Here is a 27,193-nt window from a genome sequence, read left to right on the forward strand (position 1 = left end):
TGCAATTATAATAGATGCCATGACTGAATTTAATGTGAAGAATAATCTGGAAAAATAGCCTACACGTGCATTTTTTTTGTTTAGAAATGTAAAATGAATTAAAAAAAAAAAAAAGAGATTAATTTAAGAAAATAAGACATTAAGAGCGTCTAATGTTAAAAAAAAAAGTGTCTAAAAGTAATTAATACACCTAAAACACTGGCACATAGACGTGTTAATTTTTTTTGGTTTATTATTTATTGTTGTGCGCGTGCCTACCTCTGTGCGCGTGTGGAACGTCGGGCTTTAACTCTGAAGGTCCGGATGCGCAGACTGGACTGGTTGGTGTCTGCGCAGCTTGGCGGGCTTGACGTCTGGTGCAGATATGAAGAGGAGGAAGTCTGTCCTGGCCGTAGACACCGCAGATGTTCTGACTTGTTCCCGTTGTCTTCATCGCACCTGAATCCATCAGACATGAGGTGAAAAGAGGAGCCGCTCTTCGGAGGTTCATAGCAGCGAAGAAGGTAAACATTTGGAGTTATTATCATGTTTTGTTGTCGATGGGGAGAAAGTTTAGTGTTGGATGGTGGGGCCGGTTCAGGTGAGTCATGTTTGTGGGTAAACACCATTTCCCCTGGTGGACAGGTGAGAAAGAGGTTACTGTTGATATCTCGTGGGACTACGTTTATTTTCTACACCTGCATGCAAGGAGAGTCATTACAAATTTTTACCCGTTAATTAAAAAAAAAAAAAAAAAAAAAGCGTGAAGTTTCGTAGCCTACCTGTTGAGACATAAAGCAGCGTTCACGTTCACCGTTTCTGACAGAAACCAATGAAGTGAGTTTTCCGAAGTGAAGTCAGTGTCATTTTGCAAACTAACATACTCCTAGATCACCTTCCTAGCATATAGTAAGTTTTAGAAACACGATATTGTATGATTTTTGCGATGAAATGCGGATTTAGGTATTTACATTTTTTTTTAGTTTGACTTGAACGCAACGCAATGTTTTGTGATTGCTTTCATGCTTTTTTTTTTTTAACAGGAAAAAACTTAGAAATCATACTTGAAATGTACACTTTTCCATGAGATCATGCAAGCACAAATATTTATCTTTGTCCTCAAATTTATCCTATTCATACAGATAGAATAAACTTTAAAAAGTGGAGTGTATTTGCTCTGTTGTCTAATTCTTTTGCGGTGTGTTGTTTAACTGTTGCTCTTGCCTCATATCAAAGTGCTACCGCAAACTGTGAGAGTTTCAGGAAACCACATCATGTCTTGTTCTGACACGAAAGGACTGTGTGGAGTTGCTGAACACTCCCACTGATTGAACTCAGTAAAAAAAAAAAAAACACCTTACAAGTTATTAGTTTTTAAAGTAGTGTAGTTGCCTAACACACTGATTATGAATTGTCAAGCAGGCCTATGTAGTAGAGGAGTGAGTGTTAATGCTTATCCAGAAAATGGACTGATGCTTTTATGGTCTATTTTTGTTTTCTTCTGGGCAAAGGGAGTCATTTTGTCATACCTTTCTCTAAAATTCATGAGTCTATAAAACGCTTTCACTTCTAACCACGGATTAACCCACTATCATGTTAAAATGCTGCCATCCCTTATTTGTATGAGAGCGTTTTGTTAAGACTGTAACTATGGTGACCTCATTTGGGAATGTAGGTACTAATACAGTACATGGTTTTCTTACCGTCTCAGGTACATGTGCCAGCCTGCTCCACTGCTGATGATAGAAGTGTCTTATGGGAAAAAAAGGCTGGCATTGTGCACACACTGTTATCCAGAAATACCTCATGCTTCAGAAAACATGGCACCTATTACCTTGTATTAAAACCAGTCCTGTCCCAACACATTTCTACAGCTAATATATATTTCATACTTAATGTTTATTTCATGCAGCCTCAAAACTCATGAGTGTATTTGACATTTTTATCCAAAATGTTGCATCCACATTGAACCTGCCCCCTATAGCTGTGTAATGAGTGACCCTTTTGTTACGATTTTTACCTGCAAATATCCAGTTATCTTCAATATAGGCATATCTTAATAGTAACCAGATATACCATATTATGATTCAGCAAAATGTGCTGCTGATTGTTTATTTAATCAGGTGTATTATGTTTCCCTAGGGTGTTCTGTGTGTTCATGCCGTAGTTTCTGGAGCTGAAGGCACTAACTACAAATCACACCTATTTTATCAGCGCAGAGCATTTACATACACGGTCATATTTGCATTATCCTCTGACCTTAGACCTCTGCACCTGTTGCTCATAAACCACTTTTTTTTTTTTTACTGTATCCGTACTAGATGTCTCTGTGTAAAAGAGTAAGACAGATGACTGAAATGTTGATGGTTCAGTGAGGTAGATTTCTGGACAAGGTTGTCTCCAGAGGCACAGATGGCCTCGGGGTGTTCTTGAACCGCGCTGGTTTTGTTACAGCCTTCACTTCTCCACTGATGTTTGACTACAAACAGCATAAGGGATGGCAAAAATCAATGTAACGTAGTGTAGAAGCTTAAGTGTTCAGCAGTGTGTTTGTGTTCAGGCCCAGCTAAGTCTGGTTGACCCCCTGGGCTTATATTAGAAGTTCACACGAATGTCATAACTCACTCAGCAGTAAAGCTGCCTGGTTGTTTATTTCACCTAGAAGATTTAAATGAGAGCTACAAGACGTCACTAAGATCTCTTCTCCTGATGTAGGTCATTTGATGATTTTTCTCCTTTTTGTTTAGAACCTTGTGCTATTTTTCACATAAGAGTATATATAGATAGATGGATAGATGGATACAGTACAGTAAAGTTATCTTGTTTGGTCTAAACTTCAACTATGCCATAAAAGTAGGTCCTACTATACGTCTAAGTCCTTACTATATTCCCAATCATAGTCCCTCTCCTATCTGAAATTACTTTCTTCTGTATATGGGCTGTTGACTGCTCCTCCTAATTGAAACCAATGCATAAATATGTTAAAATCTATTGTTGCTTATGGTCACTAGATTCTGGATCCAAAGAGGCCTGGATCCCATAGACTTCTGTTAAACCCCCTCCAAAAAATACCATTCATTTTTTCCACACATTTTGGATTTTCTACAAGAATCCTAGTGCATCCTGTCTTCTTCTTTACACCTGCAACAGTGCAACATTAGCTACTGTTAACCTAGAAAAGCAGTGACCACATGTCATTAACTTTGCAGCTTCTTGCACATCAAAGACCTGCACAGGTCTACCTCAGAGAACCTGAAACTGTTTCTGCAAATAGTTTTAGGTGAATAACTAGTTGCACATAACCTGAGGCACCAGTTATCTGCTGTAATGTTTCAGAACTGTGCTTTTATTGTTGCTGGGGCTATTCATAGTTAATCATTGATGTGGTGGGTCTTCATGTAGGATTCAGAGTGCAGTATAAAGAACGCACCAAAGGTCCAGCTAGACACTACAGAAATCACCTAAATCATCCTTCGTATCAGTAAAAAAATTATTGCATGATCTTTATGCAATTATTTAAACTAATCATTAGTATTTTGCATAATTGCAATAAGACAGTTGGTAAAACTAATAGAAATAACATTTCATCATTATTTCCATCTTTTGACAAATATGCTTTAATTCACACTATTTCATTGTGTCCCATTCTTCTACTTCTGTGGGTTCAATGGAGCACGAGTATAACATAACTAGTGCTAGTTAACTAGTACTATTTCATTGATGGGTTACATAAACAAGAAGCAAATAGAAATATAATTCTTTTTGGATGTTTCTGTTAATTTCTATGACAATAAATTTCACTTCATAATCAAACTATTATTAGACCCATAATAGTAGTGGTGCCATAAATATGATAAAAATAATTAGTAACACAATGGTCACAATGATTTGTATAACAACTTTCAACATGACAGCCCAGTGTAGAAGACAATGCAACACATGGCTTTACCTCAACATAATCTCCATTTAATCCACAGTATAAAGTAAAAACCTACCTTAAACTTGGATCTCATATTTTCACCTTTCTGTCTGTATTTTATCAGTTGTGGTTGCTTCTCTTCTCATCTTCCTTGAGTCATAAAATTCTGTAAAACTGTAAAGTTGTGACCTCTTGTCTGCTCTCCAGTATACATTAAGCTGTTGACCCTGTAATCGAAGTTCAGGGTTAAATGTTCACAATAACTACAAAAGACTGCATGGAGAATTGGATCCAGGAGGCTGTTGTTCTGCTTTCTTGTCCATTGTGTACCGCACAATACTCATAGTATTTAGAAGCTTTCTAGTTTCCTTTTTCAGGCTGGTTCTCTGTTCATAGCTCTTACATTTCAGTAATCTGATCACTTTCAAATAGAGCAAAATGATCATTAATGTAGGTTTGTTGGCTCTAGGTTTGATTAAAAAACAGCTAAATGCATATCTGTTTAAAAACATGCACACCCCAGGCCTGCTTTTTAGTATTGAATAGTATTATTAGTGACATTTTATATGTATGTTCTTATCAGTTTTAAATTTGTTTTTCGTACTGACTTTCTTTGTGTTTGTATATTTTTAGTGTGGATGTATGGATGCGATTTCCATTTTGTGTAACGTCTGGTGCTGCTGCTGCTGTCTTGGCCAGGACACTCTTAAAAAGAGATTTTTAATCTCAATGCGCCTTTTTTTCCGGTTAAATAAAGGTCATAAATAAATAAATTATCACAAGTTATTAGATATAACTTGCCTACTTTTTAGTATTGAATAGTATTATCACAAGTTATTGGCTATAACTTGTGATAAATGAACTAACTATGCAACTACCATCAAATTGCCACCAATTAATCTGAGGGGAGCTGGTGGCTATACCTGGGGCTTCATCTGATTGGCCAAATGGTGTGAATGCATGACCCAGTATCCAGGGCTCCATCTGTTTGGTAGTAATTGTTAGTCCTTACTATTAACCCCCCGAATATACAATGTGTGTAGATAAAAACATTTCTTCCCCCATATTCATTATGATACAGGCATCCTTCTGCAATTTGTTTATTACATATGTTCATTGTGAAAAAGTGATACAAGGGTCAATGCTGCTTTTGCATGCATTTGTTGTGTACTGTTGAGTTTGTTTATACGTTTTAATTTCTAGTTATTTTTATGCCATATTTCAGCCTTTGTATAGTACTGTGTGATTTTTCTGATAAGTTCAATACAATTTACTCACCTGTTTGATGCTAGGTTTGTTTCTTCATAGTATCTTGTGTCTTTCCGTGCTCGACTTACTGTGAAATCAGACTGATTTGTAGTGCTCTGTCTTTCAAGTGGCTGTCCTTCGTGTCCTGCCTGCAGTGTCTCTGTCTATGTCTCTCTTTCTATCCATTTCAGTGATCCACCATCTAATCCTTTTATCTAGGTCAGGCAGGAGTATTTCTAATCTAGGCTACAGATGTCCAACTCATTAATTCACTCATTTCCTTCCTGTAGAAATGAGTAAACTAACAGGTTAAGGAGTAGTAGCTTTAGTTACTCTCTTGCTACAAATAGCGATCTAAGAGAAACACAGTGCTGAATGTGCATGGATCATCTTCAAAAGAACAACATACAAACTGTTGGAGAATGTCAGCGTGAACCTGATTTACCTGCTACTGCTGTAGTAATGTGCATGTTTGTCTGAGAGGAGCTGTCTCTTTTTTTTAGTTTTAAGTGTTTATACTTGCATTTTCATCTTGGATTTGACCTGAATATCTGTCCTGATCATCTCAGATGATTTTACACTGATATTCTTACAATGCTTTTAGGTCCTCCCACCCCTCCTCCACTTCCCCTTACCAGCTGATAACATGGCAGGTCATCGGTTGCAGTTAATGACAATATAAAGTATGAAGCCAGTAAGAGGCTTATGGCTCTGGTTGCTTTTCAAAATCAGGTTTTGTCAGAATGCTGCTGTTTGTATTGCAAGGATCATTTAGTGACATGACAGCTTAAAGCTTAAAGGACATACTACAATATGCACTTGCTGCTTTGTTTCCCTGCATGTTTGTTCATTTCTTTGAAATGCAGATGTCGTTACACAGAATCAGGGCGACTTTGTAAAGGATAAACTCTGAATGAATAAGACATGACTCAGCTGTGAAATCACACAGTCATGTAATGCAATGCAGTGACACTTCCAAAAAAAGATTTGTCCTTAAGTCACACCATATTTTCACTGATGACCACACCTACAGACCATCCACGAGAGGTGAACAGTAAACCTGTACAGTATGATAGAAAACAGCTGATGAATTAGGCTACATCCTCTGTTAAGTTTCAGATAAATACAGCTTGTTGTGTCATATTTATTGTTTCATTAATTTTGATCTAATCTGTCAATGGGCAACTAACAGGGTTGAATGTGATGCAGCTGGAAAATATTGTCAGAAGGCCACCACAAGCACCAGTGAAAAATGACTTTTAAATAGAAAGAAAATGTGCACACTTTATATAAATCCATCAGTTTAGCTTATACTGCTGACATTCTGTGCATAAGGTTCAATCAACCAAATTTCATTCATATAGTATCAATTCATAACAAACGTTATCTCATGACACTTTACATTTAGAGCTGGTGTAGACCAATAGATTATAGTTAAGTCGATGCATTTTTCCTGTAGGGAAATTTGGTCTGCATTTTACCCAACTTAATACACACACAGTATCTAGCATTAGCACATAGTACAGATTAAAGGGAGTGAGCTGCCGTTGAAGGCACTCAGGGACCAACTCCAGATATTCATCAGCACCAACAAGAGAATTAACCTGTATGTACTGCTATTAATGTATTTAACTGAACTGTTTTTAATAATAATGTATAAGAACAATCTATTTAATTCAAGTGATTTCCATTTCCTAGTCACACTTCAGTAAAACACAGACAACAGCCACATAAATATATACATTAGTACAAGTAAATAACTACATACTAGCACTGTTATTAGCTACTGCATTCATGGTGCTCTTACAGATTTTAGCACAATTAATAGCACCAGATTTTATGAGTCTGAACTCTGCCTCACTAATGTTGTACTGCATGAAATGATCTTTGTGTGTCTTTGTGTTTCTTATTATAAAGAGATTAGATTCCACTTTTATGTGGCTTTAAACAAAAACTATTATGCTAGGTGTAATGGTTCAGTAGCAATAAATGCAAGAGTTCAGTTCTACCCCACAAGCCTCAGTCTTTGCTGAACTTTAGTTGAACTTGAATTGTTAAAATTAAGTATGAGGAAGAAATAAACCCCATCTCTGATCAAGAAATGACTCATTCATTTCAGTTAGTCTTGGTTGATATAAGTTCATTATTAACCCCAAGAGATTGTTTACATTGATGATTCCTTTTCTCTCACTTCTCCCTTGTTTTTTTTTTTTTTTTTTTTTTTCTAAATTTTTTTTCTATTCCATGAAGAAATCCATTGTGTTTGATCAGTCAGCACAGGTACACTGCTTTTATTAAAGTGAGAAGACTCAATTCTGAGGGAAAATTTCTTAATTATGAGAATACATCACATAATTATATGAAACATTAGTATTAACATTACTTTACAATCATTGTTGTATAACATAGGATCCATTTACATATATTTTTTTGTAATATACAGGGTGGGGAAGCAAAATTTACAATATTTTGAGGCAGGGATTGAAAGACAGTGTATGACCAATTAGTTTATTGAAAGTCATGAGAATTTATTTGCCACAAGAAAATTGACATAATAGAAAATGTTTTTATTCTATGTGTCCTCCTTCTTTCTCAATAACTGCCTTCACATGCTTCCTGAAACTTGCGCAAGTGTTCCTCAAATATTTGGGTGACAGCTTCTCCCATTCTTCTTTAGTAGTATCTTCCAGACTTTCTTGTAATAGTTTTGCTCATAGTCATTCTCTTCTTTATATTATAAACAGTCTTTATGGACACTCCAACTATTTTTGAAATCTCCTTTGGTGTGACAAGTGCATTCAGCAAATCACACACTCTTTGACGTTTGCTTTCCTGATTACTCATATGGGCAAAAGTTTCTGCAAAGGTATGGATAGTAGTGTTAGGTATGATCATGACATCAATATATGTTTGGTTTCAAAACAATTGACATAGTGCCTGCTGAGAAAAAACATTGTAAATTTTGCTTCCCCACCCTGTATATATAAAAAAATATTTATATACGACAGGAAGGAGTAACTAAAAGAGATGCAACTTCATTGTCCAGTGTAGTAAGAATACCTGCTTATAATTACACATTAGAAATACTGATTTTTTTTGGTCTAATATATAATTCATACCTTTCATTTATATAAGAACGAAGTTTGTTCAAATAATTTTCATGTTGTTTGACACTGAATCTGATTTTACTTCACTGGACAGGAGACATGTATGTTGTTGCTCTATTTTATATTGTTGAGAGAAAAAAAACATTTGCATCCAGTAGATTCCAAATTATGTGATGATTGATCATTTTTGCTAATATAATAAAATCAGATTAAATCTTATAATTCATGATAAGCTATCTAATATTTTGTCTTTACCAAATGCATGATAGGCATATTGTTCCAACTCTTTCCATATAAACATCTGCTTCTGAATGAACAATATCTTCTGTGAATGCACATCACGTACCCATTGTTGACATTAGGGGAAAGCTTATCATTGGATATTAGTGAAGGTGAATGTGGTAATGAGTATTAAAAGCACAGCGCAAATAATAAAACAATAAGGCAATTAAAAAAAAAAAAAACAGTCTGCCAGTCGGAAGTGGAGGTCTCCACGCTTCACAGTTCTGTCCAAATAGTGGCACCGTAATATTTCTGTTTTTATTACTAATACATAGTACAACTGCTTTGATGGCCTCATTGTTCAGCGTTCATCTGACCTGCCTGTCTGTTATTATAGCTGCCTGTGATGTCCAGACCTTAGACGTAAACTGAACTCTCTCCCATCATGGACTCCAAAAAGCCAGGCATGCTGAAGCACCTCCGCATGAAGGTGCAACCTCTGATACCTGGCCTCCGGCGGGGGAAGGCAAGCTCCACCAAACCCGTGGTGAGGCTAGAACATCCACTGGACCATCGGATCAGCTCCTCCGTTCCCGACATGAGGGACATGAGGCAGGAGTATGTTCGCGTGTCCTCCAACGCGCAGCTCCAACAGTGTGACATTTTGAGCTATAGCAGCCCTTCCACACCACTAAACAAACCAGGTGGAGCACAAGGAGGAGGTGGGAGTGGCCTGAAGATGGGAGCAGTCGCCACAGCAGCTGGGAGGAGTGAACACAGACTAAGTGTGCCTGCAGACAACACAGACTGGGCTTCCTCTCAGGAGTCACTCACCAGTTTCTGTGAAGACGAAAGGAGCTCAGTGGAGTTAACATACAGATCTACCAGAGGTATGGAGCCGGAGGAGCTGGCTCTGCCTGAGATGATGACCGTCTACAGTCCTGACACCTCTGCAGAGATGTCCAAGGACAACCCACAGGTACGGAAGTCACATAGGAAATGTTTCAGCTGTATAGAACAACATAATCCAATAATATGCTAAGGGTTTAGTAATCGCATGCATCAAGTATGTTTTTGTTTTTTGTATGTCTAGCTCATTCTGTATATTTTGATCCATGCACTTTATTTTAAGCTTCAGACCTCAAATCCTCAATTCTAATGTTTTTGATATATTCAAGCTTTGCCACAGTTGAGTATTTATGTTTTAATTTATCTGTGTCCATGCGAATGAGTTTTTTCTGTATGACAATCCATATTTCTGGTGTTACAAAATTTACATACTTACTTAATAAACAAAGCTCACTGTAGAAACTTTTTTTTTTTTTTTTTTTCATAAAATCAACTTGAGTGCATACTGTATAAACAACTTTTATATTTACCTGCAGTGCTTGAAAAAGAAATTATTGATCATCCAACTCAGTGGCAAACTCGGTTCAAAAGGATCTTGATAGAGTCCTAAAAATCTTTAAATTCAAGTGTGTGGCACCTGTTTTCAGGTGTCTGGTATCAGGTATTTGCACAGTATGTTCAAAGCTTAACTGTTCTTTACACTCAATGGAGCAGATTAAAATTGTAATTCAAAGTCCATCCAAAATAATTAGTTTCCAGTTTCCAGTGGGTAAACCCGGGCAGTGTTTTTGTGCTGCCCAAACATGATATTTAATGGAACATCAGTGCCACCTCTGTGTGTGACACCTTTAAGTGTGACAACAAGGATGTGGACTTAAGCATATGTCAGCATGGCACAGTCGAATGTTGCACTAGGATGTTATGCATCATTTGCAAAATACACAATTTAACAGAATATAAAATATAATATGAAATATTTTTATTAATTTGCCCAGAAATGCCCTGAGTAGCTGTTCTGCTCTGTGTTTGACATATTTTTGCTGTTTGTGAAACATTCTATTTCTAAAGCTACTACATTTTAAAACGGTGATTGTTTACTGTGTCATTTGTAGTGTCATCATGTTAGAAAGTCTTGTTTTGAAACAACATACCATGCATGTTTGAAACGTTTCATACATGAGATAATATATCTGAGTTCTCTAGGCACTGCTTTTCCACCTCTTGTACATTAGTTTGTCTGCTTTTGATTAATTATGAGTAGATGAATCCTAGACTAACTGTTTGCAGACATGCAGGCCACTTCAGACCACAAGTAAAACTATTGTGTCCTTGTTAGGAAAGCAACATCTTAAATGTGTTTTCATTTCTAAGAATAATCAAAGGTTGGTCTGACAGTCCTTCTGCAGCACCTGGAAGCCTGATATCCTGCATGTTATAGTTAACAAACCACACCCGGTGTCAAGTGTCAACACAGTAAATCTGCCGATCATCGTACTGTATTCCAGTTAAGTTCGATGTTATTCCACATGTGATGAATTCTATCTCAGAACATTGCCCACAACGGTATCATGATTCTGTGATACTTGATAGGTTTTGAGATGGTCATCTATGATGCGTCTTGATGTCTGTGTAACTGGAGTAAGGGGGGAAAAAAATCCATAAAAGGCAAAAAGCAGCAATTATGGATTTACTTAGACAATTTTGCACAATTTGGATGAACCGATGTACAAAACTGTGCAGGAACTCACATAGTGCCTCTTTTACACAAAGATTTTACTGTGACTTCCACATCCGAATGTACCATGGCTTCAGTAAGTGTCATTACTGCACTACTGATCTGTTTCAAGAGGAAGCAATAAATACTGTCCAACATCTAGTTTGTATGCATGTTATGTTACATAACCTGTAAACTTTATGCATTACAAAGACTACATATCACATATTGATGTAAACTCAGATGTTTGTCCCCTTTATGAATTTTTGTAACTAAAACTACATTATAATATAACACTCACACACTGTAGGTGGCAACTAAATTGCTCTGCACATGAAGTTTTTTATTTTACTAATTTTCAAGCTCTCTGTCCATCTGGGCCTTTTACATAGGAGGCTCTATATACTCATGACCAAAATGTAGAGATTTCTTGAATCATATCAAAATCCATTAGAATTGAGGAGTCAAGGCTTTGTTTTGCATAGCCTGAAGTCCTTTTTTTTCATTAGCTGTAGTTATGCTGTGGGTGGAGGTGGATTGACATGTTGTATTAGTTCTGCCCAGGTGAATTAGCAAACAGGACAAGAGTTGTTATTCCTGTCTTTTGTGACCAGCCCATACAGTGTGATGCGTGAGCTTTCAAAAACAGTTTTGTGTGTCCATTTTATAGTAGAGCATATTGACGAAAACAATAACACATAACTTTTCAAAACCAAGGTTAGCATTTCACTCCACAGCAATGATTTCCAGAGCAGTAGTTTACTGTAATCGATGATGTTTACATTAGATCGGGGAAGTAAAGTCTCAGTTTGTGAATTTACTGAGGCCAAATAACAGCAGAAAGAGAACAAATGCAATGCAAATTTCCCTTTTTGTCATTACTGTGTTCTCTGGGTCAATGCAAGTCAGTCCCCGGGATACAGGAATGTTTAATAAATGCTCAGAGGATTTGTCCTGGTCCTAGAAATACCAAACAGCTCAGTTCCTCAACCTCAAGCCAATCAGAAGACTGAATCAGTATCGTTCCTCATCTGGGACTTTTTAAATGTATTTATTTTTCTTTCTGCAGTATGATAGACAGGGATTCAACAGTCAGCTGATAAAAGACGGAGACAACCAAAATGTAAGTTGGATAATGAATGAACAAATGTGAATTTTTACATGACTGTTTTTGCACATATTTTATTTTTGTCACATTATTCAGTAGTCCCTTTTTATCATCTGAAAAAGTAGCCACTGTGCAGTTTGCTTCTGTGTACTGTACAATAAAAAAATATAACTTTTTTTTTTTTTCTTTTTTTTTTTGGTTGGCATTGTGCACTTTGGCAGACAAACTCTGATGTCAAAGTTTAATTCCAGATTATTATTATTATGCAGTGTTCAGGGCATGATGTTACAGTAGGCAGTTTGTGATTCCCTGTGACCTATTGTGGCTTTTTTGGCCAGTCAGGCTCAGGGCAGAGTGGGGTGAATCCAGGCAGCTGCGGTTTATTCACTGAAAGATGCTTATATTGTTTGGTGGAGAGGCTTAATAGTGATTCGATAATCCACTGTATGAGCAGGAAGTGAAGGGACTACTGCATAAAACCTTCCATACTGTCATATTAAAAACCAGATAGTAGAACTGAAATGTGCAAAACTGAAGAGTACCTGGAAAATTTTGAATACAGCAAAATAGAATAAAAAATAAGGGCAGTGTATGTGCAAGCAACTCTTATTCTTTCTTTTTAATCTTTTTTTGATAAATGTTGCATATTCTGCCTTTAAAATGGGTAGAATAAAGGGGTAGAATTAATTGCCAACTATTCAGAGTTTGGTGTTTTAAAATCAAAAAAAGGGGGGCGGGGGAGTATTTGTGCAAAATGAAGAGTTCCTGCAGCATTGATGTGCAAAGAGGTTCAAAATGTCAAAGTAGAACACAAGAACATCTTCCATAGACATCATTCTGTTGTACCTACAGGGAATGTATGCACCATCATTTAGACATTATTATAAGATAATATTAAGCTAAGATTTAACAATTAACAGTGATGGCAGGAGAATGTATTGGAAAGAAATGAAAAATATTTTTAAAATCTTCTACCACATCTACTATAGAATGTGAATTCGAAGAAACTAAGTGTTATTGTGATATTTTTCATTCTCGATAATATGTAAAATAACTAAGAATCTTTTATATGATTAATTAACCGCTTTAAATGTGTATTCTCTGGTTTTAGACCGCTTAAGTAAAAGTATTGTTGGCTATTTGTTCTCGAACAACAGGTTTGTGACAGGTGACAGGCTGATTGGTCTGTTTGACTTTTGCCCAGAGTATCGTCTTTCAGGCAGAAATGAATCACACTAAGAGTAGTGCATGAAGTGAGAAGAGTAGAAAGAAGCAGAGTTAGTTTAATTTTTTTGTTGTTTCGCCTGCTCCTGCTTTATGACGTTGTTAATGGCTGGAGGCACAAACTTGCAGCCTATGGTTGATGCTTGGAAAAATCCTGAACACATCATAATAATAATAATAATAATAATAATAATAATAATAATAATAAAAACAAAAACTGCAAATAGAGGTACAGGGGAGTTTCTCCCTGGTAAATACACCATTGTAATATTTTTAGAAATTGATAAGTGCTGCATATTCTGCCTAGAAATGGATGGAATGAATAATCCACTGTTTAAAGTATGGTGTTTGTATGTATTTCACTGAAAAAGTTAGATTTCTCATTGGTATTACAATATCTGTGTATGCATTAAGTTTTAGGAGGTAAATGGTACTCCTTTAAGTGAATGTCAGCTGTGTGTGGGCTGAAGGAAAACATGTGTATAACCTGTTGGTTTGTTGTTCTAAAACTTACAAAAATGAGTAGAGATGTATTTTTGTTCCTTGAATCCATCAGTGCAATATGTGACAATATGTGTAATGTCAGTGTTTGTGTTTTCAGAGTGATATGGGCAGTGAGACTCTAAATGTGTCAGAGAACATCAGGGACCCTCCGAGATCCTTCCTACTCACTATCAACCTGAAGGAAGGCCGCAGCCTCGTCATCAGGGACCGGTGTGGTAAGAGCCTTATCTAACTGTTACCACTAAACATAAACTGCCCTCCAAATGTGAACACAGTGGCCGATGGTACTGCTATCAGTTACACTACCTGTGTTCCCTTTAGATGAAGGGGTGGTCTCTTGTTTCTCACTGCTGTGACATCTTTTTCTGTGCAGCAGGGAAGTGCAAAGGGATCCAGATCATTTTACATGTGAACAATAGAATATATTCAGCATTTATGCTTTATGTAGGTGTATACAGAAGCTTATGGCTACACTAGGAGTGAAACAATGATAAGTATCAACAGAGTGAAGGCTAGCATTGAGATTCAGCTCAATCATTTCATTTGATATTTCATGATATGATTTCTAGAATGTTATGCCAACATATTTGTCAATTAATTGTCTCAGAATATCAGAAGAATAATGAAGGACTGGTTTTGAGCATTGTGCCTTGAGCCAGTATGTTGTCTTCTAAAACTTTAAAGGGCAAGAGCCATGGGAAAGGCTTCTTATCTGACAGTTGTCCAAAAACCAGTTATTGACATACTCAACACATGTGAAAGTTGGCAAAATCAAAAGTGCCATGTCAAAGTGTCTCTATGGAACATAGACTGGAAGAACAAGGTTTGCAAGAAATAGATGCCAGTCAGTCCAAGGGAAGACTATAGAATACATGATTCCTGCTGTGTTTTTTGGCAGAGTTAGTTTATTTGTATAGCACAACTCATACACAGGGTGAAATTCAAAGTTAAAAACAGTAAAAGAAGTTTAAATAGGATATTAAAATAGTTAAAGTAAACAAAGAAGAGTGCAAAAAACCCAAAACATTTTAGTTTGCATGAGCAGAACTAAAATGAAATGTTTTCAGCTTAAATTGTCAGAGTTGGGGCTTGTCTAATATCATCAGAGACTATTCCAAATTTTAGCTGATAAAACTGAAATCGTGCTTCTTTACTGTTTAGTCCTGTTTCTGGGCACAAACACTAGGCCTTTCCCTGAGTTGACAATGCCATTATTCCTCACCAAACGTCCACTAATATGTGTGCTTTTTTTCCCCTCATGCGTCTTCATGACGGTTCATTCTAATTACTTTAAGACAATTCATAGAACTTGGGTTGTCAATTTGTCACCTGTGTCATAATATGTCACATTACCACTGGTCATATCTTCCTCAGTGAGTAAGTGCTACCTGCCACCTCATATATCTGTCTTTTCTCATGAGACTAATGCTTGAATTAGTCATTTCTTTTATATGAACATGTTTTTTTCTCATTGTGTCCTTTTTTCACTTTTTAAAATAGAATTTATGTTTTTTATTTTAAAAGAACATCAAGAAAATGCAAAACCCAAGAGGTACAACACATCTCATGTACCACTACCATAAATAAAAGGGAGATGAGATAGGAAATCTCCCTTTAGTAAGCATAGCACATGTTAGTAGAGGGTTACTGCATGCCGAGTCCTACAGGCTTCACACCTGATTAGATATGGTGATAGTAATATGTACCTATTAAAACATTTAACAGACCTTAAAGGAAAACTCATACAAACATTAACATAACATTAATTTAATAATATAAATTGATTGTATTGATTGATTTTAATTTAGATTTAAGAGATTATTCATAGCTTGTGCACACTGACTTGCTCCATCTGAGATGCTGTCACTATGGTAACGTCTCACAAAAGTATATTTCCTGTCTCGTTTTGCATCTTTGCTACCTCTAGCCTTGTAGTTAAATTATTTTTAAAGAATAGTTTGTTTTAAAAGTAGAAAAGTATGTATAAATAGTGAAAAGAAAAGGAACAATGTACACAATAAGGTGCTTTTTCTTAGACACATCAGATTGGTCATGCATTGTATTGCCCAACACTGTGTAACTGAACAGTTATGTGTACATTTCACTGTTACACTTGTTTTCACCATCAACACAAAGATCAGTGCTGTTTCATCTTGCCCTATCTTAGTGTGGGTTGTCTATCTTAAAAAAAACATTTTTGTAACTCTAAGATTAATCAGACTTTTACCACAGAAAATATCTGTTATCTGTTTTATCTGTTTTCCTGTGCACAGCGGCCTCGGTTTGTGTGTCTAGCCTTGGCATGTTAATGACTGTCTCTTTGGATGTCTGTTTGATTACATTCTAGTTTGTTATTGACTCCAGGGACACCGTCAGCCTACTGAGTGTCAGGTTCGCTGTTCAGCTCCATTAGCAGCCAGAGCTGGATTCCACACAGCGAATGTCAAGCTGTCTGAGCCACGCCTAGCATTCATTACACTGACCCATTCACTCTGGGCATGTATTTGGATCACATTGTCTCTCTCTTGCATTACTTTGTATTTACACAACTGCTCTCTGTGTAATCATAATGCTGGAAATGAAAGAGAGGTCAGAAAAGCTGGGGGATTTAGTTTCACTCTGTGGCTGTTAAAACCATGCGTTCTCTTAAAAGCATTGCATAAACAATCCTTTATTTTTCTTTTTGGGCAGATTATTTATACTGCATATGCTGACATCTGTTTGCTGATAGAAATCACTAATGATGCATAACACATGGATGCTGAGAGGTGTAATAGGATGGCCCAGAATCAGAGTTTAGTAGCCTGCTGCCCTCAGCTGGTTGACTGGCAGAGTTACTAAATGAGGGTTGACTTCATTTGTGCCAGAGTGGAAATAATCTGTCAGAGCTACCACATAAAGAACAGATTTGCCCTGGACTTAAGGTTATTTATGTGATGCAGTCGTTGAAATATATAAAAAACACTACACGTAAAACTCACAAATACAGTCGTGACTTTTTACTGTGGAAGTCAAAATCTGATTGGCTATTGCTTCAGGAAGTTGTGGTCTACCAGTTGGGGAGGGAAACCACATCCTGACACCGAGCAGCCCAGTCCTGCCTCTGACTAGAAACTACAAGCATATTGTAAATGTCCCTAGAAGTTAAGTGTCTGTACAGAGACCTATATTATATTTTCTGCAGTGATATCGTCTGTTATAATAAATAATATACAAACCTGTACCCTATGTCTAAAAATATTTGATCAAATTATCCAAATATATTGTTTACATGTTTTTTATGTGTATTTTTTCAGGTACAAGCGACCCTTATGTCAAATTCAAATTGGATGGAAAAACTTTCTACAAAAGCAAAGTAGTCTATAAAAATCTCAATCCTACATGGAATGAGACCTTCTCTCTGCCTGTGAAGGACCTGAACCAGAAAATGTACATTAAGGTAACCTTATTATTTTGCAGAGGTTTGTTTATATTTTGTCAGTCACTCTGCTGACTGTTGTTTTTGAGGTATAACTGAAACTGCATTTGTGCCGCCAGTATCACACATAAGAGAAGTGTAATTTACAGACATAAAACAAGCATGAACCAGCATAAATTTATTTAAATAAAAAACCACCCACTCTAGGACTTTGTGTTTGTAGTCTGCACATAAATTAAATGTTTTGTTCAGGTTTCTTTGAAAGAAAGTGTTTGTTTCACAAACAGTTGTATCATTTCTCTGAAAGTTTCCTTGTTTTTGAGGTTAGAAGCAACTGATTCAACTGAAAGATAAATAGAAACTGTTTTTACTTGTTAATTTTGGTTTCCAGCTAATACTGAAGGCTTCTCCGTCATATGCATTTTTTTACTTTCAGGTGAATTTGCGTGCTATTAAACTTGCCGATAAAAAATATATTATTTCTAGAAACACAGTCATAGTCAGTCATGTCACGCAGTTTACAGTAACAATCCCTTACTCTTATTTCTGTTGACATGACTCAGGTATATGACCGTGACCTAACCACAGATGACTTCATGGGCTCCGCCAGCGTCCTCCTCAGTGATCTGGAAATGGACAAGTGAGTGACATCTACATAAAGCTCAGTGATATACTTTTTATGAGTTAGTGTTGTTAATTCTCCTGAGTAGCCACCTCTTGTCTTTTTGTTGGTTTGTCTATTGGCAGCAGTACATGGAAGCTAGAAGGTTTTAATTTTCCCTTTTTTTTACATTGTGTGAGAGAGGGTTATTGATGTGTAATATGTGAATGGTGAAAGACTTTACTTTAGAATTGCATTTTGGAAAGGATTGTCACTAATGATGTTTTCATTTTTTATTTTCATACTCATATGTCGTGATTCCCTCAGGATTAACCTGGGTTAAGATTGGAAACTGTGCCAACTAAACTGGATCTGAAATAAAACACATAAAACAGTGTTTATCACAAAGGTTAGACTGTTTATGAACCAGACGCATTTCCAACTCAGCCAGAAACCCACATCCACATTATTGCATAGACACCAGTGTGTCTATGTAAACCCACAAAGGGTTTTGTTTGGCATGAATCTATAAAGCAATGACCACCTCTAATTTAGATCTGCTCAATATTGAGGTGATGGCCTCATTTTCAATATACCCAAAAAACACAAAAATAATAAATAGACAGTAGAATCAAAAGACAGTGATTCTGTAAAATGGCAAAACCTTAAGAATGATTACAGACACTGAAATACAAAACAAACAAGTGGTGCCAGGCAAACCCTGCTCCTCGCCCATATTTTGCCAATTATAAGTAAATGGGAAGATTATAAAAAATCATTAAAAAAGGTTAACTTTTCCTACCTTTTCCAAAATGTAATTACATCTATTCTGGGTCACTGGCAGTCTATAAACCCAATTTGGTATGAATTGAACCAGTATTTTTGTTGCTAAAGTGTTAACAAACAAAGAAACAAATAAACTGACCCAAAAACAATACCCCTCGCATCCCCTTCGGGGAGGTGGGGTAATAATCAGCTTAAACCAAAACATTTAGAAGAAAGATACAATGCAAGTTAAATAATAAATAGATAAAAAGGCAGTAAGGCAAAAAATGAAGAGTCTGCAGTGACTAAATGTTGATTTTCAGCTTTTGATAAATAAAACACTACATATGTATATTAATGGCCCACATTAAAACAATAATAAGAAAGTGATACAACAGTACAAAAAACAGTAAAGACTTTATTAATAAATAAAACCCAATTTCTATCACATCTAATGGGTAACACATCCATGGCATATTTCTCACTATATCCGTAACTATCACCAGAGATAAATCATGTATTTAACCTCAGTAGAAGGTGAAATTCTTATTTTTCCCCAGGGTCAATGAGCTATCTTTGCAGTTGGATGACCCCAACAGCCTGGAGGACGACATGGGCGTGGTTCTGGTGGATATGACTGTGTCACGGAGAAATGGAGACAGCAAAAAAGGCCCTGTATGGCAAGCTCCCATATACTGCATGGTTTTTAGCAGTAGAGACATTTGTTGTGCATCATTTTTATTAATGCATGTGTTTTTTTTTCTCCTATTGTTTGCATGTACAGCCTACTAACCACTGTCATTTTGTTTTGTACCTAACACGCATGCTCCGGTTGGCAGCGGTGGCCCCGAAAACGCAGTGTTAGGGTAAGGCATGATGGTTTGGAGACGTTAAATATGATTTACCTAAAATACCTGATGAATACGGAATACAAACATTTACTGTGAGAATTAGCAAAAAGAGAAGTTCAGGGGTGGTCACTGAAATACCGAATGCAATGTCCTGTCATGCTCAGTTTGTGGCCTCTTTCTGACTTAGTTCACAGATTTTATAAACTGATACCAAATCGTGAAACCTATCTGATGCCAGCATATTTGCCAACATTTTAGGAAGACATTTTGTGTAGTGCTTTCTTTGAGTTTGGTAGTTTCCAGTATTTGGTCTTGGCACCAGAGGGCAGCATTTCACCACAACAATGCACTATTGGCTATTTAGAGATTCTCACAGTGCATCTGTCACAGCAAACAGATTAAAAGATTCAACAGTGAATTATTTTCACTACTTGTTACTTTCATAATGATTTAAATTCTGTGTAGAGTTGTAGATTTTAAAACATTTACTCAGTGGTGACATAAAACATGGCATGTTCTGTGTCCAGAGATAACCTGCTGCAGCTACTGAAATGTTTTCTTAACCACATATTCTTGTCGTCTGTCCTTCTACTGATGAAATGACCACAGAGCAGAGTTGAATGCATGCTTTTGCTTATGCTGAATAATTTAACCACCAAAGTGCATGAAAAATCTGATGAGACCTTAATTTTCAAAGTGACTAAGTCAATGTAATACTAATAGTAGTGCGTAGGTTGCACGTTACTAATCTTGCAGTTAAAAATACAATAACCAATGTAGTAATTTTAATTACTTCACCAGCATATTTTATTTCTATCTATTATGTCTGTTTCTCTATCTGTATTTTTTAAATAATCTACAATTTTCCAACAAGAGCTTAAAGTGCTCAGTTAAAATGTGATATCTTATAAACATCTGTTTACATCAGGAAGTGTAACCCTGCTCCTGTCAAACTATTATTAACAGTTCTTCAATATAACTTAAGATTATAATTATTTGTTCTCAAGGCACAACCACCACAGCAAATGTACAGTAAAGGAAATTTAGATTCTACAAATGTACCCCGTTGTTAATGGCATTTTAATTAATTGTATATTTTTCCTTAGTAACTAATTGGTTACAGTTACTTCTATCTTGTTATTTGGTCTTGTCATCTGTAACTATTTACTTGGCCCCCATAAGTATCTACATTTGTCTCAGTTATTGTTTCCAGTCACCTGTATGGGAAAAACAAATTGTCATATTTCATCACTATTTCCACATTATTTTCTATTTCTTGAGTCACTGTGATCTCAACTCATGTCCCCTCATTCATCTCAAGGTGTTAACTTCCATTGGTGCCTGTCATTATCAGTCATTTCTTTACACATAAGCAATATTATACTTATGCTATACTATGCTATTGGCATGAAATTCAGAAAAATACTACTTAATGAGTCAGTATTAATTATTAATATGAGAATCAATCATCAACTCAACTTCCTACCACTTCTCTTCTATGCTCATTCTAAGAATTAGACAAAGTCAGTCTAATCTTATATCCATGTGTGCATATTCCATACATCCTCTTTACACCAACAGTGTTCTATGTTTGTATTTTTCTCTGCCATTCTGAACAGGTTTACATAATAAAATGGCCTCTCGGTAGCTGTTCCCCTGCTGCTTCAGATGCTGATTGTCCTCTGTCATATGCATTCATCGCCAAATGTTAATTGAAACATAATTTTCTGCCGACGCATAGGGGCAGAACAGAGTCAAAGTACAGCAGTGTCAGCTTGATCTGCTTTAATTGAATCAGGGTGAAGTTTTTCTCCCTACAGCAGTGTGTCTGCATATAAGCTCTTCTAATTATTTCAGTATATGGATCCTATTATATATAGAGGAAAGATGCTTTCTCTGCACTATAGCTACTGGAGGCTTTACTTAATCTCTCAGTGAAATGAAGGATCAGTTTCATTCTTTTTTAACTGGAAGAGAGAGATAATGCTGTTTCATTCAGCTGTCAGTTTGAGTGCCTGGGACTGATAAGTGGCCTCTTCCCAGGGTGCTGATTATAACGTCCAAAGCACTGATTTGGACCACGTAACCGACTCATTTAAGCTTCATATAATGTATAGATCACTGAATCCTTTTTGCCTTGTTGATGTTTGATTACTTTATTTCCTGTCTCTGCTTAATGCATGTGTGTAGCTTTATAAAAAAAAAAGAGATTATTAGGAAATACATTTACAAAAATTAATATTCTGGGTTTTTTTTCTAATGTAACATTGCACACAAGAGGTTAAAACCCAAATATGGCTTGTGAAGATGCCTCCTCTATGTACGTGCCTACATATACTGTATATAGCTATATATGGAAAGGGAGTTTCAAGACAAGATAGTATTGCAAAATTGGTAGAAATGTGTAATTTTTGTAGAAGACGTGTCACAGTGAAATCCACATCTTATATATTTTAGCATGAGTTAGATGTACATATTTATACATGAATACACAAGTATATATTCACATTAAAAGTTAATAGAGACCTTTTTTTCTCAAGATCATTAGATGAATTGTACCTATTAGCAAATACACTGCCTGGCCAAAAAAATAACACACATACACAATATTTTATTTTACCACCTATAGCTTTTCTCCAGGACACATTCACTGTGACACAACCATTCCTTAAGCATTCCTTAAGCAGGGTTACTGTAAATGTTCTGTTTCCATCCAGAATTGTTTTAATTTTTCAACAAGGTCTTGTGTTGATGGTGGGAGAGTCTGAATCTTTTGCACATCACAAAGATTCTCAATGGGGTTCAGGTCTGGACACGTGTGAAAATGTCTCAAACTCCTTGAACCACTCTTTCACTGTTTGAGACTGATGAATCCCGTCATTGTCCAATCTTTATGCTCTAGCAAACTGATGGTTATTTAAATGAGAAGCTACTTACTGCATCAGTTAGTGCCAAATAACTTTTTGCAGCTAAAACATATTAATTTTAGCAGTAATAATCCAGCAGAAGGCTCTTACCCCTTTGCTTAGATAAATCCTGGGGCTGTTTTTGGTCAGGCTGTGTATATGCTTTGTATTAAGTCTTTTTTAATTTTAAAAAAAAAAAAAAAAAAATCTGTTTCTTTGACCTTTTTTCTCTGCAGTTGGGAAATTCACCTCCGAGCTTTCGTCTGTCTGATACATTGAGGAAGAGTCAGTTGTGGACTTCTGTTGTGTCAGTGACTTTGGTTGAAGGTCGAGAGCTGGCACTAGACACTCAAGGAGGTCAGCTCTTTGTTCGCTTCAGATTTGGAGAGCAGAGTTACAAAAGCAAGGTACGAAGGCTCTTCAACTCCCACGCTCACCACTCTTTGGCTTTCTGTTTTCCCCCTTATTAGTCTTTGATGTAACATGCATGCACCAGTTTCTTTTAAGCATTCACTGTTATGTATTCATCGCATCTTATTTCATTTTTTATATAAATATATTTTAACATTTAACCCATAAAGACCCAGTGTTACTTTTGTGGCACTTCTAAAATATTTATTCCTGTATATTCTTAAGTGATTTATCACAATTCATGACATGATCCTGTGTATTTTGTGTTTTTTTTTTTTCAGTGAACATCATGTATTTTCCTATATTTAATTTACTGATCACAGATGTTCGTAAAATCTGAGATTAAAGATGAGGGTTATTATATCAAAAACAGAGAAAACTGGTGATATATTTTGCAGAAAAAGTCACTTTTTCTGCAAAATGTATCATTAACTGAACATTAACCATGTATTTCCATCCTCTGTCATTTATCAAACTCCATGGGTTTTACTGGTGAATCAGTGTTGCAGAAGATGACGGTGTTTCCACATTCACTACGGAGCCTCTGAACATCCAAATGGGTCATATCTGATGATCATGAAAATATGACAAACTGCATTTCACACCAATTATTTACATGTATTGATAGGATTAGTGGATCAGAAGTTGTTAAACATTTTAAATCAGTAAATGGTTTTGGTCGTCGGTGGCTGTTTGGTTCTTTATGGGTTAAAGCAGGTTTTATACAGCTTTTATTCATCTTTTAATGCATCTTGACAACTGCCTCACATCCCCTTACTTTCACTTGTCCCTTTAAAGAAAAGCATGACATTAATGTGAGATAATTTTATTCATTTTTCTCTTTTTCCAAATCAGAATCACTGCAAAGTGGCCAATCCTCAGTGGAGGGAGAGGTTCACCTTTAACCAGTTCATGGACAGTCCAGATATAATGGAGGTGGAGCTCTGGTCCAAAGAAGGACGAAGAAATGAGGAGTGTTTGGGAATGTGAGTCTCCATCCAGCCCTTTAAACCTTTTAATGCATGTGTCTATACTTGGAAAATCACACTGTATTTCTTAAGCTTAATTTACAGTGAATCACACGTTGATAATTTATTCAGTCGAGCAGTTACTGTAAGTGTTGCCTCAAGGTAAAGACGAATGAATCAAGTATGTGTGGCATGCTGTAGGTGTACGTTCATGACTGCAGCTGTGGTGTGTGTTTGTGTGACCAGGTGTGAAGTGGACCTGTCCAGGATCCCTGTCAATCAAAGGCAGCTGTTCACACACACTCTGGACCAGTGCCGAGGATGCCTGATCTTCCTGGTCGCGTTGAATCCCTGCAGTAGCGTCTCTATCGCTGACCTTTGTGCTGCCCCGCTTGACGAACCTCGCGAACGACAGAACCAGCTGGACAACTACGTCAGTATCTGTATCTATAACATGTCACTAAACCTACAATCAAATTAAAAGATCAAAGTGCTTCTCAAAACATTAGAGTAATGTGAAATTTACTGCAGCTTATGTGTTCTAGATTACTTTTTTGCATATTTTCTAGCCGCAAATATGTAAGTGACCTTGTATCTAAATATTATACAAGGAGTATTAATTTTTGATTCATTAAGTTGTGCAACTGTTGGTGCTACAATAGTTGAATTACACATTCACATACCTTCATAAAAATCCCCTTGTGTAGTAAGACATTTTTCATTTTTTCTATCACATTTGTTAGTAACTAATGCGGTCCTTTGCTGAAATGCCAACAGGTGGCACTATGTATCTGGAAATGTTCTGATACCTGTAAAAAGAATTTCTGCTTTATCATTTGTGAGCTTAGGATTGTTTTTACATTCAATGGTTTTCCATATTAGTGCCCATTCATCAAACACAATTCATACTTCACTCTTTTCTAAAGCATAATATGTGTTTCAATGTTATATCCTGTTAGATTTTTTGTGCAGTTCTTAGTCTGAGTACAGGTCAGACCTGTATGTAGATAAAGAAACTTGAAACCTCCTTGACATGAGCAATGAGCATTTCCACACAACTAAATCCAATAAAGGCTCATTAACCTCCCTTGGAGAGTCAACTTTAACTCCTTAGAAAGTTTTTCTTTTTCTGAGGCGAGAAGAATTTGAGGAATGTGAACATGGGCTTATTGTCTGAATTGATCTTTAACAGTTTGTGAACATTTATTTGTGTGATATTTTGAGAAGTTATTATTGAACATTTTTCAAGTTTCTGCACTTAAATTTGAAAGTCACGAATGTCAAAAGAAACTTCAGATGAGTGTAAAGTAACAATTATTAAAGAGTTTGTAGACGTGATGGATGTATTTTCCCTAACCCTGTTCTCGTCTTCTTCCTTTTGCTATAGAGTTTAAAAAGGTCCATGAAAAACCTCCGTGATGTTGGTTTCCTTCAAGTCAAAGTTATCAAGGCTGCAGATCTGATTGCAGCTGATTTAAATGGTAATATATGCATTAGAATTCATTTTTCTTTTGTTAGAATGAGAAGGAATTCAAGAGCAAAACTGGAAGTGCTTCTTTTTGTCATGTCTCGTAGGAAAGAGTGATCCCTTCTGTGTGTTGGAACTGGAAAATGACAGACTTCAGACCCATACAGTATACAAGACCCTTCATCCTGAGTGGAATAAAGTCTTCACCTTGTCAGTTTGAGTCACACTCTTGTCTTTAGATGCAAACATAATCATTAGCATTACTTCATGTATGTATTCTGTAAGGTAAAGCTCTTTTACCCTAAATACACGGTTCCCTCGGGGTCTTAAAAAGTCTTGAATTTACAAATCTGCATTTAATACCTTAAAAAAGTCTTTAAAAGTCTTTATATTGCTATAATCTTGTTTGCTGTTTTGCGTTTAAATGTATCTGGGAAATATCTGAGCAGCAAAGAAAGTAATGTTGGTCTACTCAGTTCCACCTGTTCCAATCTGATAATTTATATTGAAAGTAGGAACCAATTATCACCAACTTTACAGAAATGATCACAGAACATTCAGTTCAACACACGTGCGGCTATATTTTGCATGTCACCTGAGAAAGCTGAGATTGGGAACTTTAAGGGATGGCTCACAAATGAAAACTAAACATGAGGAAGTGCACATTTAATATTAATAATGCCTGTTCGGTGAAAAGATCGTTCTCCACCTGGTTGACACGAGTGGAGGGAAACGTGTTGCTTGCTGCACCTTGTACAAAAATTAAATTCAACTTGGAACAATGGGAATCAAGGTGTTGGGGTCAACCAATGCATTTTCCTAAATTCTGGGAGTCATGAATTTTTGGCCATGAAATAGGCTGTGAAATGGGCATTAAATTCTGTTGTAAGTAGTTTTAAACAGTCTTAAATTTTACTTGGAGAAACCTGTAGGAACCCTGTAAATCGTGGGACATAATGCTGTTGTGTGCGTTGTTTCAGTGTGGACTCCGTCTTCCTTGTGTGTCTCCACAGTCCTGTCAAAGACATTCATGACGTGCTGACGGTGACCATCTTTGATGAGGATGGAGACAAGGCGCCAGACTTTCTGGGAAAAGTTGCCATTCCCCTTCTTTCGGTACACTCTACCTCACTAGCTCATCTTTCGGACAATAGACTAATCTAGTTACACTTTCTGTCTAAATTAAAGCGAAGAGGGTGATGACATTCCAGCAGGTTGAGGACTCGCTAAGATGTAATCCAGCATGACTGATGGTCAGGTTCATGGCTCAGTTCAGCACCTGATGCCCTTTCTGTCCTGCAGATCCGCGGGGGACAACAGATCACCTTCCCCCTGAAAAAAGAGGATCTGGGTGGCCTGTCGAAGGGGAGCATCACTCTAGAGCTGGAGGTTATTTTTAACCCTGTAAGGAAAGGTTCAGGCCACGATGACAACACGAGAACATGATGGATATGAAAGATGGGCCTAATTCTGACCGTTTCACTCCCTTCATTTATTTTTTTTAGGTCAGAGCAAGTATAAGAACCTTTCAGCCCAAACAAAGACGTTTCATGGAGGATAACCCTAAATTTTCCAAAAAGGTTTGCAGCTTTGTTTTTCATCTAGTCAAAGAAATCAATTAAACTGATCTTCAAACACGCTGAAGCTTTAATTTGAGCTGTTTTGTTGGTTCATTCTCATCTAGGGCAGCAAACACATGTCAGTTATGGAATACCTTCAAACTGCACATTATTACATGTAACAAGCAGTGACCACTCAAGGGTGAGAGGTCACTGCACGCCAACAAACTTTACGTGATGCTGGAAATTTCCAAGAAAACCAGGAAAGTACCAAAAGATAGAGGAGGGGCAACTAGTACAAATGTTACTGTTTGTATTATCAAATAGTTTTACTTTCAGCTTTACTTTTTGTCCAAGAGCAACAACTATCAA

At 36.5% G+C, this 27,193-nt stretch overlaps 1 protein-coding gene across 5 annotated transcripts in view; it reads left to right on the forward strand.

The window, feature by feature from the left end:
* Nucleotides 1-349: 349 nt before the first annotated feature.
* Nucleotides 350-27,193, forward strand: part of mctp2b (multiple C2 domains, transmembrane 2b) — a 37,051-nt gene continuing 10,207 nt past the window's right edge. For 2 of the 5 annotated variants that reach the window (XM_030124801.1, XM_030124810.1), the window contains exons 1-16: nt 350-503; nt 8,873-9,454; nt 12,108-12,161; nt 13,972-14,089; nt 17,171-17,313; nt 17,856-17,932; nt 19,219-19,333; nt 19,498-19,524; nt 22,652-22,822; nt 23,682-23,812; nt 24,041-24,227; nt 25,182-25,275; nt 25,370-25,472; nt 26,276-26,378; nt 26,565-26,666; nt 26,768-26,842. In XM_030124801.1, the coding sequence (XP_029980661.1) occupies nt 8,921-9,454; nt 12,108-12,161; nt 13,972-14,089; nt 17,171-17,313; nt 17,856-17,932; nt 19,219-19,333; nt 19,498-19,524; nt 22,652-22,822; nt 23,682-23,812; nt 24,041-24,227; nt 25,182-25,275; nt 25,370-25,472; nt 26,276-26,378; nt 26,565-26,666; nt 26,768-26,842 (2,034 nt within the window). In that variant the 5' untranslated portion in view covers nt 350-503; nt 8,873-8,920. The remainder of the gene's footprint in view (nt 504-8,872; nt 9,455-12,107; nt 12,162-13,971; nt 14,090-17,170; nt 17,314-17,855; nt 17,933-19,218; nt 19,334-19,497; nt 19,525-22,651; nt 22,823-23,681; nt 23,813-24,040; nt 24,228-25,181; nt 25,276-25,369; nt 25,473-26,275; nt 26,379-26,564; nt 26,667-26,767; nt 26,843-27,193) is intronic. The other 3 variants (XM_030124828.1, XM_030124837.1, XM_030124819.1) reach the window with 2 other exon arrangements.

Source organism: Sphaeramia orbicularis, chromosome 3 (genome assembly GCF_902148855.1).
Source record: "Sphaeramia orbicularis chromosome 3, fSphaOr1.1, whole genome shotgun sequence".
NCBI classification, from domain to species: Eukaryota; Metazoa; Chordata; class Actinopteri; order Kurtiformes; family Apogonidae; genus Sphaeramia; species Sphaeramia orbicularis.